Here is a 16368-nt window from a genome sequence, read left to right as displayed (position 1 = left end):
CCACCATTGGGTGCCAGAGCGGCGAACAGTTTTGACTGGGCTGAGCGGGAACTGTGCTTCCTCAGAGGTAGGGAGGCGAGCAGGCCAGAGATGGATGAACGCAGTGCCCTTGTTTGGGTGTAGGGCCTGATCAGAGCCTGAAGGTACGGAGGTGCCGTTCCCCTCACAGCTCCGTAGGCAAGCACCATGGTCTTGTAGCGGATGCGAGCTTCGACTGGAAGCCAGTGGAGAGAGCGGAGGAGCGGGGTGACGTGAGAGAACTTGGGAAGGTTGAACACCAGACGGGCTGCGGCGTTCTGGATGAGTTGTAGGGGTTTAATGGCACAGGCAGGGAGCCCAGCCAACAACGAGTTGCAGTAATCCAGACGGGAGATGACAAGTGCCTGGATTAGGACCTGCGCCGCTTCCTGTGTGAGGCAGGGTCGTACTCTGCGAATGTTGTAGAGCATGAACCTACAGGATCGGGTCACCGCCATGATGTTAGTGGAGAACGACAGGGTGTTGTCCAGGGTCACGCCGAGGCTCTTAGCACTCTGGGAGGAGGACACAAGGGAGTTGTCAACCGTGATGGCGAGATCATGGAACGGGCAGTCCTTCCCCGGGAGGAAGAGCAGCTCCGTCTTGCCGAGGTTCAGCTTGAGGTGGTGATCCGTCATCCACACTGATATGTCTGCCAGACATGCAGAGATGCAATTCGCCACCTGGTTGTCAGAAGGGGGAAAGGAGAAGATTAATTGTGTGTCATCTGCATAGCAATGATATGAGAGACATGTGAGGATATGACAGAGCCAAGTGACTTGGTGTATAGCGAGAATAGGAGAGGGCCTAGAATAGAGCCCTGGGGGACACCAGTGGTGAGAGCACGTGGTGCGGAGACAGATTCTCGCCACGCCACCTGGTAGGAGCGACCTGTCAGGTAGGACGCAATCCAGGCGTGGGCCGCGCCGGAGATGCCCAGCTCGGAGAGGGTGGAGAGGAGGATCTGATGGTTCACAGTATCAAAGGCAGCAGATAGGTCTAGAAGGATGAGAGCAGAGGAGAGAGAGTTAGCTTAAGCAGTGCGGAGAGCCTCCGTGACACAGAGAAGAGCAGTCTCAGTTGAATGCCCAGTCTTGAAACCTGACTGATTAGGATCAAGAAGGTCATTCTGAGAGAGATAGCAAGAGAGCTGGCCAAGGACGGCACGTTCAAGAGTTTTGGAGAGAAATGAAAGAAGGGATACTGGTCTGTAGTTGTTGACATCGGAGGGATCGAGTGTAGGTTTTTTCAGAAGGGGTGCAACTCTCGCTCTCTTGAAGACGGAAGGGACGTAGCCAGCGGTCAAGGATGAGTTGATGAGCGAGGTGAGGTAGGGGAGAAGGTCTCCGGAAATGGTCTGGAGAAGAGAGGAGGGGATAGGGTCAAGCGGGCAGGTTGTTGGGTGGCCGGCCGTCACAAGACGCAAGATTTCATCTGGAGAGAGAGGGGAGAAAGAGGTCAAAGCACAGGGTAGGGCAGTGTGAGCAGGACCAGCGGTGTCGTTTGACTTAGCAAACGAGGATCGGATGTCGTCACCCTTCTTTTCAAAATGGTTGACGAAGTCATCCGCAGAGAGGGAGGAGGGGGGGGAGGGGGAGGAGGATTCAGGAGGGAGGAGAAGGTAGCAAAGAGCTTCCTAGGGTTAGAGGCAGATGCTTGGAGTTTAGAGTGGTAGAAAGTGGCTTTAGCAGCAGAGGCAGAAGAGGAAAATGTAGAGAGGAGGGAGTGAAAGGATGCCAGGTCCGCAGGGAGGCGAGTTTTCCTCCATTTCCGCTCGGCTGCCCGGAGCCCTGTTCTGTGAGCTCGCAGTGAGTTGTCGAGCCACGGAGCAGGAGGGGAGGACCGAGCCGGCCTGGAGGATAGGGGACAGAGGAAATCAAAGGATGCAGAGAGGGAAGAGAGGAGGGTTGAGGAGGCAGAATCAGGAGATAGGTTGGAGAAGGTTTGAGCAGAGGGAAGAGATGATAGGATGGAAGAGGAGAGAGTAGCGGGAGAGAGAGAGCAAAGGTTGGGACGGCGCAATACCATCTGAGTAGGGGCAGAGTGAGTAGTGTTGGATGAGAGCGAGAGGGAAAAGGATACAAGGTAGTGGTCGGAGACTTGGAGGGGAGTTGCAATGAGATTAGTGGAAGAACAGCATCTAGTAAAGATGAGGTCAAGCGTATTGCCTGCCTTGTGAGTAGGGGGGGAGGGTGAGAGGGTGAGGTCAAAAGAGGAGAGGAGTGGAAAGAAGGAGGCAGAGAGGAATGAGTCAAAGGTAGACGTGGGGAGGTTAATGTCACCCAGAACTGTGAGAGGTGAGCCATCCGAACTGGTTCTCTAGCAGATTAGTTAGAATGGCTCACCCCGTGTTTGATACTGTATATACAGTGCATTCGGAAAGAACTCAGACCCCTTGACTTTTTCCACATTTTTTTACGTTACAGTTTTTCTTCATCAGTCTACACACACTACCCCATAAAGACAAAGCAAAAACGTTTTTATTTTTTATTTTGCAAATGTATAAAAATAAAACCTAATAAACCAAATGTACATAAGTATTCAGACCCTTTGCTATGATCCTCCAAATTGAGCTCAGCTGCATCCTGTTTCCATTGAACATACTTGAGATGTTTCTACAACTTGATTGGAGTCCACCTGTGGTCAATTTAATTGATTGGACATGATTTGGAAAAGCACACACCTGTCTATATAAGGTCCAACAGTTGACATGACTTGGTTTTTGCTCTGACATGCAATGAGGTTGAAGGAATTGTCCGTAGAGCTCCAAGACAGGATTGTGTCAAGGCACAGATCTGTGGAAGGGTACCAAACAATTTCTGCAGCATTGAAGGTCCCCAAGAACACAGTGGTCTCCATCATTCTTAAATGGAAGAAGTTTGTAACCACCAAGAATCTTCCTGGAGCTGGCCGCCTAGCCAAACTGAGCAATCGGGAGAAGGGCCTTGGTCAGGGAGTTGACCAAGAAACCGATGGTCACTCTGACAGAGTTCCGCTGTGGAGATGGAAGAACCTTCCAGAAGGACAACCATCAACCTTCAAAATAGCTGCGCAGCGATGCTCCCCATCCAACCTGACAGAGCTTGAGAGTTTCTGCAGAGAAGAATGGGAGAAACTCCCCCAAAAAGCTGTGCCTAGTTTGTAGCGTCATACCTAAAGAAGACTTGAGGCTGTAATCGCTGCCAAAGGTGCTTAAACAAAGTACTGAGTACTTATGTAATAGTGATTATTTCCGTTTTTTTATTTGTGAAACCCTGTTTTGTCTTGTCATTATGGAGATTTATGAGGGGGGGGAAGAATGGAATCACTTTTAGACTAAGGCTGTAACGTAACAAAATGTGGAAAAAGTCAAGGGTCTGAATACTTTCTGAATGCACTGTATATACAGTACCAGTCAAAAGTTTGGACACACTCATTCAAGGGTTTTTCTTAATTTTTTTACTATTTTCTACATTGTAGAATAATAGTGAAGACATCCACACTATGAAATAACACGTATGGAAACATGAAGTAACCAAAAAATTGTTAAACAAATCAAACTATTTTTATATTTGAGATTCTTCAAAGTAGCCACCCTTTGCCTTTATGACAGCTTTGCACACGTTTGGCATTCTCAAGTTTCACCTGGAATACTTTTCCAACAATCTTGGAGTTCCCACATATACTGAGCACTTGTTGGCTTGTTTGTCCTTCACTCTACGGTCCAACTCATCCCAAACATTGCCTCTATGGCAATTCAGAAAACTGATTGCGGACCATATTACTGATGAATGTGTTTTTTTTTTATGTCTGTTTTCTGTAATTCAGGGCTCATCTGTAAAAGAGACCTTTGTTTCAGTATGACTCCCTGATTAAAAATAATACAAAAAATTAACTTCTCAAAGTATTGTCATACAAGACGTGCTCTCCTTTGCCTTTCATTTTTTCCTTTTTGTATTTTACCCCCATTTGTCTCCCCAATTTCGATCTTGTCTCATTTCTGCACCTCCCCAACGGGCTCGGGAGAAGTGAAGGTGGAGTCATGCGTCCTCCGAAACATGACACGCCTAACCACGCTCCTTAACCTCTCTAGGGTATGTGGGAAATCGTCCCACCTAGTCAACAGCCAGTGGAATCGAGTGGCGCGATATTGAAATACCTTAGAAATGCTATTACTTCAATTTCTCAAACATGACTATTTTACACCATTTTAAAGACAAGACTCTCGTTAATCTAACCACATTGTCCGATTTCAAAAAGGCTTTACAACGAAAGCAAAACATTAGATTATGTCAGGAGAGTACCCAGACAGAAATAATTACACATCCATTTTTCAAGCTAGCATATAATGTCACAAAAACCCAAACCACAGCTAAATGCAGCACTAACCTTTGATGATCTTCATCAGATGACACTCCTAGGACATTATGTTATACAATACATGCATGTTTTGTTCAATCAAGTTCATATTTATATCAAAAACCAGCTTTTTACATTAGCATGTGACGTTCAGAACTAGCAAACATACCGAAAACTTCCGGTGAATTTACTAAATTACTCACGATAAACGTTCACAAAAAACATAATTATTTAAAGAATTATAGATACAGAACTCCTTTATGCAATCGCGGTGTCAGATTTTAGCTTTTCGGTGAAAGCACATTTTGCAATATTCTGAGTAGATAGCTCGCCATCACGGGCTAGCTAATTTGACACCCACCAAGTTTTGCGTTCACTAAACTCAGAATTACTATAAGAAAAATTGGATTACCTTTGCTGTTCTTCGTCAGAATGCACTCCCAGGACTTCTACTTCATCCACAAATGTTGTTTTGGTTCAAAATAATCCATAGTTATGTTCAAATATCCTCTGTTTTGTTCTTGCGTTCAAGACACTATCCGAACGGTGACGCGCGGACGCGTATCGTGACAAAAAAATTCTAAATATTCCAGTACTTCCAAGCATGTCAAACGCTGAAAATGTAAAATGGCCTCTTCACGTGCACACGCTGTTTTTCAGGCAGGGGCTGCAAAGTCATCATTCAACGTTCTGGCGCCTTCTGAGAGCCTATGGGAGCCTTAGAAAGTGTCACGTTACAACAGAGATCCTCTGTTTTCGATAAAGAGAGTATAGAAGGTCAGAGAGGGCACTTCCTGACTTCCTGTACAGAATCTTCTCAGGTTTTGGCCTGCCATATGAGTTCTGTTATACTCACAGACACCATTCAAACAGTTTTAGAAACTTTAGGGTGTTTTCTATCCAAATCAAACAATTATATGCATATTCTAGTTTCTGGGCAGTAGTAATAACCAGATTAAATCGGGTACGTTTTTATCCGGATGTGAAAATACTGCCCCCTACCCTAGAGAGGTTAACACAAGCCAGTTTAACCCAGAAGCCAGCCGCACCAATGTGTCGGAGGAAACACCGTTCAACTGGTGACCGGGGTCAGCCTGCTGGTATCCAGCCTGCTCAAGGAGTGGCTAGAGCTCGCGATGAGTCAAGTAAAGCTCCCCCCCCCCGGCCAAACCCTACCCCGGGACATTGCTGGGCAAATTGTGCGCTGTCCTATGGGACTCCCGGCCACGGCTGGTTGTGGCACAGCCCGGGAATGAACCCGGGTCTGTAGTAACCCCTCTAGCTCTGTGATGCAGTGCCTTAGATCGCTGCGCCACTCGGGAGCCCCGTCGTTTTTCCTGTTAAAGACAATGACGTAGTGGTGGAGAGTCAACTCTTGAAGAATTTATTCCTCAACAGGGACAGAGAGAGAGGGGAGTGTCACAGTATAGGCAGGTCGGCCACCAGGCAGACAGTCAGAACCGTGCGCTAGGCCTATCTATCGGCAATCAAAAGCTGTATCTCACAATGGAATGCTGTATCTCACAATTTCTTGGGTTGCAATGTCTCGCAACTTCAGTAAAGCAGGGCCTATCATCAATGAATTGGCTTGGATATTCTACACACAACAGACTGAAGACTGAACACACACTCGCGTCATTAGCGAAGAGAAAGGGCAGGGGTATAATCATTAGGCCAAACAAAAAACAAGAGATTCTATTGGACAAATTCAGATGCTTCGTTCCGTTTGCTTCCGTTTTAAGAAATGTTTTGCAACGTAATAGGAGTAATGAATACGCCTGAGGCAAGCCAGCAGTAGGGAGAGAGAGGTGTCAGGCGTTAAAAAAAACTGGGGTGCGCATATGTCTTGTTATTCTGTCTTGCATTCAAATTCCCCAGAGTAGCCTCAAGTTTGCCTCTTCCTCTCTGGTTTTATTTAAATTACACAACTTTCCCCAGTACTTTATAGCCTATCGTCTAGTTAGGCTATAAGATGAAAAATGGAACGTTTTTAGATAAGAGGTGATGAGTCTCCGTGTCTAATATCTACGCACTGCTTTGAAATGGGGCTTGGTGTGGAGGATAATTCGACCCACTTCCGACCCAACACTTTTTCCTGTCCTGCGAACATACGCCACTGTTTCTTGTGATGGTCATGTGTTTGGCTTAGTGCATCCTGCTCTGAATACTACAGTATACTGAAGATCTGTATGAGTCTGACTCTGGCCCTTTCTCGTGTTCTACCCTAGCTGTCCGTTCCTGTCGATGCAGATCACGCCAGCCATCCCAGTGATAGGGGGGGTGCTGTTTGTCTTTGTGCTGGGGACTCTCTTCAGGACCAGCTTCAGTGACCCAGGGGTCCTGCCCCGAGCAACGCCCGATGAAGCTGCTGACCTGGAGAGACAGATCGGTAAGGAGACCTCTCTCTATTCGCTCTTTGTCACATTTCCTCTTTCTCCCTTCTTCTTAATCCTCCCTCTCACACTACCTCCTCCTTTTCCTCCCTCCCTCCTTCTTTCATGTTTCCTCCTCTGTACATCCACCCCTCCCTCTCTCCTTGACCTCCACCTGCTAGGCCAAGACCAGTGGTCTTGTTGTTAGTTGTCTGACTGATGCCTCTCCCTCAGGGGCTGCTGTGTTCCATTTTTCCCCTGGCAGGTCACATACAGTGCATTCGGAAGCTATTTAGACCCTTTGACTTTTTCCACATTTTGTTACGTTACCGCTTTATTCTAAAATCGATTAAATATATGTTTTTCCTCATCAATCTACAAACAATATCCCATAATGAAAAAGCGAAAACAGGTTTACTTTTTTTTTTTGCAAATGTATTACAAATAAAAAACAAATACCTTATTTACAAAATGTTCAGACTCTTTGCTGTGAGACTCGAAATTGAGCTCAGGTGCGTCCTGTTGCCATTGATCATCCTTGAGATGTTTTTACAGCTTGATTGGAGTCCACCTGTGGTAAATTCAATTTATTGGACATGATTTGGAAAGGCACACACCTGTCTATATAAGGTCCCACAGTTGACAGTGCATGTCAGAGCAAAAACCAAGCCATGAGGTTGAAGGAATTGTCCGTAGAGCTCTGAGACAGGATTGTGTCGAGGCACAGGTCTGGGGAAGTGTACCAAAAAATTTCTGCAGCATTGAAGGTCCCAAGAACACAGTGGCCTCCATCATTCTTAAATGGAAGAAGTTTGAAACCACCAAGACGGCCAAACTGAGCAATCGGGGGAGAAGAGTCTTGGTCAGGGAGGTGACCAAGAACCTGAAGGTCACTCTGACAGCCCGCTTGGAGTTTGCCAAAAGGCACCTAGAAACTCTCAGACCGTGAGAAACAAGATTGTCTGGTCTGATGAAACCAAGATTGAACGCTTTGGCCTGAATGCCAAGTGTCACGTCTGAAGGAAACCTGGCACCATCCCTACGGTGAAGCATGGTGGTGGCAGCATCATGCTGTGGGCATGTTTTTCAGCAGCAGGGACTGGGAGACTATTCAGGGTCGAGGCAAAGATGAACGGAGCAAAGTACAGCAAGATCCTTGATGAAAACCTGCTCCAGAGCGCTCAGGACCTCAGACGGGGCGAAGGTTCACCTTCCAACAGGACAATGACCCAAAGTACACAGGGGTGGCACTGTACTGTACTGGCGCACTGGCTATGAACAACAGCACTCCTCATTTGGACAAATTATAAAATTATTGTTTTTAGAGAATAAACAAACTGAAGGCTGTGGGAACTTGTGAGCCCATTACATCTTCAAAACTACATCTCCCATGATCCCACAGCACAGTCCCTCTATCAGCTCTGTAGTTCATCCCAGGATCACCTACCATGCCCATGTCTGTCATTGGCAGCATCCATACAAACGGCCTCATGCCCAGATCCAAGGGTGTATCTGTAGTGGTGTGCCAAGCAGTGATTAGCTGCTGTCTACATCAACAGATCTTTCTATTTATCTGTTCTTAATATAAACCTCTGAATCCAGCTATCCCACAATGGTGATTTTAGGACCATGTTAGGGACTACCCATCCACCCCCAAGCACAGACTGAGCACCCCTCCAGTTTATGAAATCTACGGTCCTGATTAATGTTGCCCATACATTAACCTGGCTAGAATACTGGCTAGAGGTCCTTTGTCAGAAATGCCAGATTTAACCCACTGAGAGAAAGGTCACTGGCTTTTCCCATAGTGAGGAGAGAGAGGGAAAAAGCCCTTAAATGTAATGTGGATGACATACTCTGACTGTCAGGTTCTTCCTCTCTCTCACTCCCTTAATCCCTCCACTCCTTCCACCTCTCCCTCATTCCCGCTCTCTCTCTGGTTCCCACTGTTGCCCAGTACTCCAGCCATGCCGTGGCTGGATGACATGCAGACACATTAAAATCTGGTAGCTCTTATACTGATCCAGCTCCCACAATGAGTAGGCATCTTTCTCTGCTTCAGACTCACTCTTTGTGTTTTATCTCTGTCTTCACCTTTATATTCCTTGACCCCCCCTCCCCTCCCCCATCTTTCTCTCAGGCCAAGTCACAATCTCACATGAATCTTTCTGGCCTCTTCCACCATCTCTACCATCTCCCTTTCCATCTCTCTCTGTCACACGCACGCACACCCACGTCAGGGCTCAGGCTGTATTTCTTAGGCTGTATTTCTTAGGCTGTGTGTGTAAATGGCTGGCTGCTCCCATCCATCCTCAGCCCAGACAGCCATGCTCTTTTCCAGCAGTGCACCCTTATATGACTTGACACACACACACAAGCGCACGAACACACACACACAGACACTGACTGCACGTCCCTGAGAAGACGAGCCTCGTCTTCAGAGGGGGCTCTCATTAGTGGAGCTGAAGCTCTCCCGCTCGCTGTGCTTCACGGCGTTAGGAGACGTGAGTATGCGGCGTTGTCATAGCATGGTATGTTATGTATTCTCTATTTCACTGGATGAATGAGCATTCTACAGCCCGCTCTGCTACTGGTGTTAGAGGTGCTTCCTTTACGACGCACGCTGTTATTACCAAGCCTTTTTTACTGTCAGTGTTTACAGGGTTGGAACCGTGCAGACAGACTAGAAACTCTCTGGAAACTCGCTCATGTCATCAACTCCCTCCCTGCCTGGGTTGATATTGTGGGAAAATACCAAAGTCTGCTAGTCAGTCTGTAAAAAGGCTGATACAGACAACTCAGATTTGTGTGGGTTTTTATTTTTACAAGCCTAGCCGTGTTGATTTTTGAAATGTACTACCTGGCCTATGATGGACAACGATAAAACACAGTATCTCACCTATCCGATGTATGTGACAATAAAATACAATAAGTCATTGTTTATTTGTCAGTTTGAGTCCATTTTCCTGGTAGTGTTGTTGAAGGTAACGAGCAGTGGGTTCCAAGGACCAGAGCTGGTGTTGCTGTGTGAGAGTGACTAAATATAGGCGTATTAACTCATGGGACTGGTTCCTGGACAGGGAGTGAGGCGGAGAGGGAGTGAGGCGGAGAGGGAGTGAGGCGGAGAGGGAGCGAGGCGGAGAGAGAGAGGCAGAGAGAGGGAGCGAGCGAGATCTCTCTGCTTCAGCGGCCTTCACAGTGTGAGGGAAGGAAGAAATTTAGATTGTTTCTGCCTGCTGTGGTCAGTCGCATTTTGCAGAAAGAAACACAGTCAGAGTGTATTAGTGGTCCTTAAAATGATACCTACTGATGCTTGGCGTGACATGACGTGCACACTGTCCAATTTGTCTATGGCCTAAGTGCTTGTTAGATTGCCTAGCTTATAGTGTTATGACAGTGTGGCGTGAGCTCTCCCTAACTCCTTGGAAAGATGACACAGTCAGTCAGTCAGTCAGTCAGGTTAAATTAGAATAGATCACATAGTGAAGTAATGTTTGACCTCAACTTGAACTGGTTCTTCCTTAATTGCCAGCAGCCTTCTGAATAATTAATGCTCTTGTCTTCCATTCAAAGAAGTAAAGGACCTCAGTTCACCTCTGGTATTGATCTGTTGTGAAACTACAGACAGAATGGGACGGAACAAGGTGCCTATTCATCGGTGCCCGATGTCTGGGATACAATGTGTGTCCTATAACAGGAAGTGCGGTGTTGTGTCCTGTGTTGTTGTAGATGTTTGCTGGATGGACACATCTGTATATCGTTAGGGGAACCACAGAGGGGAACTGTGGTTTGCTGAGAGCAGCAACTTTCTCACTTTCACTCACTCACTCTTTCTCTCCCTCAATAACTCTCCACCTCACCACTCTCCATCTCACTCCCATCTCCGCTGGGCTCAGTGGCTAAAGCCTGCTGTGTAAATCAATGGGCCCCTGTCCTGACTCCTGTCCTGTCCCTGCTACACTACATTACCAAAACTATGTAAACACCTGCTTGTTGAACATCTCATTCCAAAATCATGGGCATTAATATGGAGTTGTTCCCCCTTTTGCTGCTATAACAGCCTCCACTCTTTTCGGAAGGCTTTCCACCAGATGTTGGAACATTGCTGCTGGGACTTGCTTCCATTCAGCCACGAGCATTAGTGAGGTCGGGCACTGATGTTGGGCGATTAGGACTGGCTCGGAGTCACCTTTACAATTCATCCCAAAGGTGTTCGATGGGGTTGAGGTCAGGGCTCTGTGCAAGCCAGTCATGTTCTTCCACATCGATCTATACAAACCATTTCTGTATGGACCTCGCTTTGTGCATTTGGGCATTGTCATGCTGAAACATGAAAGGGCCTTCCCCAAACTTTTGCCACGAAGTTGGAAGCACAGAATCATCTAGAATGTCATTGTATGCTGTAGCGTTAAGATTTCCCTTCACTGGAACTAAGGGTCCTAGCCGTAACCATGAAAAATAGCCTCAGACCATTTTTCCTCCTCCACCAAACTTTACAGTTGGCACTATGCATTCGGGAAGGTAGCGTTCCCCTGGCAACCGCTAAACACAGATGTGTCCGTCAGACTGCCAGATAGTGAAGTGTGATTCATCACTCCAGAGAACGCGTTTCCACTGCTCCAGAGTCCAATGGCTGTGAGCTTTACACCACTCCAGCTGATGCTTAGCATTGTGCATGGTGATCTTAGGCTTGTATGCGGCTGCTCGGCCATGGAAACCCATTTCATGAAGCTCCCGACGAACAGCTCTTGTGCTGACTTTGCTTCCAGAGGCATTTTGGAACTCGGTAGTGAGTGTTGCAACCGAGGGCCGACAATTTTTACGTGCTTCAGCACTCAGCGGTCCCGTTCTGTGAGCTTGTGTGGCCTACCACTTTGCGGCTGAGCCCTTGTTGCTCCTAGACGTTTCCACTTCACAATAACAGCACTTACAGTTGAACGGGGCAGCTCTAGCAGGGCAGACATTTAACGAAATGACTTGCATCCTATGACGGTGTCACGTTGAAAGTCACTGAGCTCTTCAGTAAGGCCATTCTACTGCCAATGTTTGTCTATGGAGATTGCATGGCTGCGCGCTTGATTTTTATACTCCTGTCAGCTACGGTTGTGGCTGAAATAGCTGAATCCACTAATTTGAATGGGTGTCCACATACTTTTGTATATATAGTGTATGTGTGTACTGGATATGATAGTAGGGGAACTCTCCAGCACAGTCAGCCTAGTAGATCAATCTCCACTTGTTAGTGCAACTCCTTTTTCCAGGCATCCTGTTTGTCTGCCCGTCTGCCATGTTTAGCAATGCAGGCCCTGGGCAGAAGTGGCATCACTGCAGAGACTGAGAATCTGGCATCCTTCAGGTGGGTGCATGCCAACTCCAAAAGCTCTCAGAAAGACATTACCAGAACGACGGTGGAGATGTCTCTTCCCTCTGGTCTCTTCTGCTGTGCGTGCCAGAGACCGAGTGTAGACGAGCCAGTAAAGGTCAGGTGGATGTTTCTAAAGCCTGTGGCCACGCTAAACTCCTGCTCCTCTCCCTGCAGAGGAAGTAGGTGGTGTGCGATCGGCTGAGGAGGATGCACTGACATTTAGGGTTCGTTGGTCGCAGCCAGACCCGATATGATTATTAGGGTTTCCCACAAGGCTCGTGAGAAGTTAGAACAATTCAAGTGTTTGTGTGAGTGCATGCTGTGTGTGGTCGAGAAATGCATCAGCAGCAGGGCCTTCCTTTTATATTTCACAGCTCTTTCATCCATCTTCTATCCTCCCACCCTTCTATCCTCCCTTTCTTCTCCTTCCTCTATCCCGCTTCTCCCGCTGCCCACGCTGGCAGACAGACAGTCTTGTTACAGGGGAGAGGAGAAGAGAGGCAGAGCAGTGGAACCAGGGTTATAGTCTCAATGCTGCTCTCTGTCTGCCTGTCATGCATGTCTTTAGCCCTCAGAGGATGTGCTCCAAACAGTTTCCTCCACAGGGTCACACAGTGTGACTGGCTGGGTATGCATGACTGTCTTAAAGGACATCCCAAAATAGATTGATTTCTACAGTGCTCTTTGTGTTTGACTGCCACCCAGTCTCTATCAAGATAAACAATCTACTAGAATATGGAATACAGATGGCGGTGGCAACCCAATAGAACACCCTGGATGATGAACCTCTTACTCCTGCATATTATTGGCAACATTTTGAGTTGAGTATTTCTGTGTTTTGATGTCTTCTCTAGGTTTATAGAACAAGCCATGGAAGAGCCAGTACCCTGGCATACATATTATCTTCCCACTCACTGTAAGAAGTATCATATGTTATTCCCCCGAGATGCCAGGACAGCGAGAGAATACATCAAGCACTGCTGAGTCTGAGCAGCGTGCCACCCACCACCAGACCTGGGCCTGACTGACTGATGGCTGCTCTGGTAGTATTACCACAGAGAGGAGGAGGAGGAGGAGGAGGAGGAGGAGGAGAGAGTTTAAAAAACGCCAATACTGCCTCAGTAACAGAGAATGTACACTGAGTGTACAAAACATGAATCCAGTTGAAAGCTTTGATCCCTTATTAATGTCACTTGTTAAATCAGTGTAGATAAAGGGGAGGTGACAGGTTAAATAATGATTTTTAAGCCTTGAGACAATTGTGAAATGGATTGTGTGTGCCATTCAGAGGGTGAATTGGCAAGACAAAAGGTTTAAGTGCCTTTGAACAGGGTATGGTAGTAGGTGCCAGGCCCACCGGTTTGTGTCAAGAACTGCAACGCTGCTGGGTTTTTCACTCAACGGTTTTCCGTGTGTATCAAGAATGGTCCACCATCCAAAGGACATCCAGCCAACTTGTCACAACTGTGGGAAGCATTGGATTCAACATTGGCCAGCATCCCTGTGGAACGTTTTCGACACCTTGTAAAGTCCATGCCCTGACGAATTGAGGCTCTTCTGAGGGCAAAAAGAACTCAATATTCTTATAATTTTTTTTTACGTTTCGTACACTCCGTGTAGAACCTGTCCAGGGTTTCTACAGCCCCGCTGTAAGTCCTAATGTCTCTGCCCTGCCTTCAGGCACTTTTCACACACACTGACTTAACACATACTTTCTCAACAGAGAGACTTTACCTAATGAGTGGTAATCTCATTAACATTGGTTAAAACATCTGATCACCAAGCCTCTACGTTACTGTATTACACCATACTACTTCTATAGAACCACCTTCTACCCTGTCTCACTAGAACCTGAACAATGGCAGCTTGGAGCAGAGTTTGGGGAGTGTGAGCATATAGTGGGTTCTAAAGCTCTCCACTTGATCTGGGCCCGGTTTTATGGAGCGATTTCAGTGCCAACAGAAATTGTATTTGTATTCCATAATTTTGAATTTGTGTTGGGATTTTGAATTTGATCTTTTTGAATTTATAATGCACAAATTTGATCATATAATTCATTATTTTAACTTTTCATGATTTGAAATACAAGTAAAAAAATATATATTTCAAAGTAATTGAGTATTCTAATTGAATATTTAAATACTCAGTTTCAACACAGTAGATAATGCATTCATTTCCTGTGTATGAAGTTCAAAAACTTTTATTTAGAGTTTATCAGTTTCATATATTCAACTTCTCAGATGCATTCATATTCAGTTCTCTAAATTTAAATTCAAAACCAGAGACAACATTTGTAGCAGCATTTGTACTTTGCCAGCCATGTGAGGTAGAGGAGGACAGATGGAATCAAATGCTCTCTGTGGTAAAACAGAAGATCCTGGTGGTTTCTGAAGCCTTTGTGGCATGTTGAATTTATGTTCTTCTTAGGAATTTGTCTCTAGCGTTTGAACTGTTTTGGCTATAAGCTATTATGACCCCATTCCTGAAAGCTTAGACTCTGGAACATGGACATGCCTTCTGTCCTCTCTATGATGATCACAGGCCACACGGGTCATGTTACTGTAGGAGTGTCACAAAAAAACGCAATTTGGCGCACATAATAATATAGTTCAATAGCCTTGTCATAGCCCTTCTAAGGACAGCCTTTCCACTACCAATGTTATCTTGCACTTGTGACTGACCGGGTTCGAACTAGAGGTCGACCGATTATGATTTTTCAATACCGATACCAATTATTGGAGGACCAAAAAAAGTCAATACCAACATTTTTTTTTTATGTATTTATTTTATTATTTATTTATTTGAAATTATAATAATTATATATATTTGTAATAAATGCTAATTGTAACAATACTGAATGAACAATGAACACTTTTTATTTTAACTTAATACATAAATCAAATAAATTTAGTCTCAAATAATGAAACATGTTCAATTTGGTTTAAATAATGCATAAACACAGTCTTGGAGATGAAAGTAAAAGTGCAATATGTGCCATGTAAGAAAGCTAACGTTTAAGTTCCTTGCTCAGAACATGAGAACACATGAAAGCTGGTGGTTCCTTTTAACATGTTTTAGGTTGTAGTAATTATCGGAATTATAGGACTATTTCTCTATACCATTTGTATTTCATATACCCTTGACTATTGGATGTTCTTATAGGCACTTTAGTATTGCCAGCCTAATCTCGGGAGTTAATAGGCTTGAAGTCATAAACAGCGCTGTGAATCCCAGCATTGCAAAGAGCTGCTCTTTTGAATGAACGCTTATGAGCCTGCTGCTGCCTACCACCGCTCAGTCAGACTGCTCTATCAAATCATAGACTTAATTATAATATAATAACACACAGAAATATGAGCCGTAGGTCATTAATATGGTCAAATCCGGAAACTATCATTTCGAAAACAAAACAATTATTCTTTCAGTGAAATACCCGTTCCGTATTTTATCGAACGGGTGGCAACCCTAAGTCTAAATATTACTGTTACATTGCACAACCTTTAACGTTATGTCATAATTATGTACAATTCTGGCAAATGAATTACGTTCTTTGTTAGGAATAAATGCCCTTTCAACAGTTCAACGAGCCAGGCGGCCCAAACTGCTGCATATACCCTGACTCAGCTTACACTGAAAGCAAGAGAAGTGACACAATTTCCCTAGTTAATTTTGCCTGCTAACATGAATCTTTCTTTTAACTACATATGCAGGTTTTAAAAAATATACTTCTGTATTGATTTTAAGAAAGTCATTGATGTTTATGGTTAGGTACATTATTGCAACGATTGTGCTTTATTCATGAATGCTCTTTTGTTAAATCATCAAGTTGAAGTAGGCTGTGATTTGATGATAAATGAACAGGGACCGCATTGATTATATGCAACGCGGAACAAGCTAGTGGACCAAGTAATATCATCAACCATGTGTAGTTAACTAGTGATTATGTGAAGGTTGATTTGTTTTTTTATAAGATAAGTTTAATGCTAGCTAGCACCTTGTCTCCTTGCAGGCACAAGGTCCTTTTGATGCTGCACTCGCGTAACTGGTGGTCAGCCTGCCACGCAGTCTCCTCGTGGATTGCAATGTAATCGGCCATAATCGGCGTCCAAAAGGCAGATTACCGACTGTTAGCCTGTAAAGCCTAGGCATTGGTCCAGTGTCTTGGATGGGTCTCTTCAAGGAGGAGGTCAAAGTGGGGTGAATTGTAACACAGATGGTTCGGTGACCACGCTCAAACGGTAAACTGAATCTTCAGAAGCTTCTGGCGTTATAATT

At 45.4% G+C, this 16368-nt stretch overlaps 1 protein-coding gene across 7 annotated transcripts in view; it reads left to right on the top strand.

The window, feature by feature from the left end:
• LOC106610784 (palmitoyltransferase ZDHHC14) overlaps nt 1-16368 on the top strand; it is a 102045-nt gene that overhangs the window by 40673 nt on the left and 45004 nt on the right. For all 7 annotated transcript variants that reach the window (XM_014210352.2, XM_014210346.2, XM_014210347.2 and 4 more), the window contains one exon: nt 6585-6745. In XM_014210352.2, the coding sequence (XP_014065827.1) occupies nt 6601-6745 (145 nt within the window). In that variant the 5' untranslated portion in view covers nt 6585-6600. The remainder of the gene's footprint in view (nt 1-6584; nt 6746-16368) is intronic.

This window comes from Salmo salar, chromosome ssa09, assembly GCF_905237065.1.
Source record: "Salmo salar chromosome ssa09, Ssal_v3.1, whole genome shotgun sequence".
Taxonomy (NCBI): Eukaryota; Metazoa; Chordata; class Actinopteri; order Salmoniformes; family Salmonidae; genus Salmo; species Salmo salar.
The sequence above is the reverse complement of the archived record's forward strand: the minus strand, read 5'-3'. Positions and strand labels throughout refer to the sequence as shown.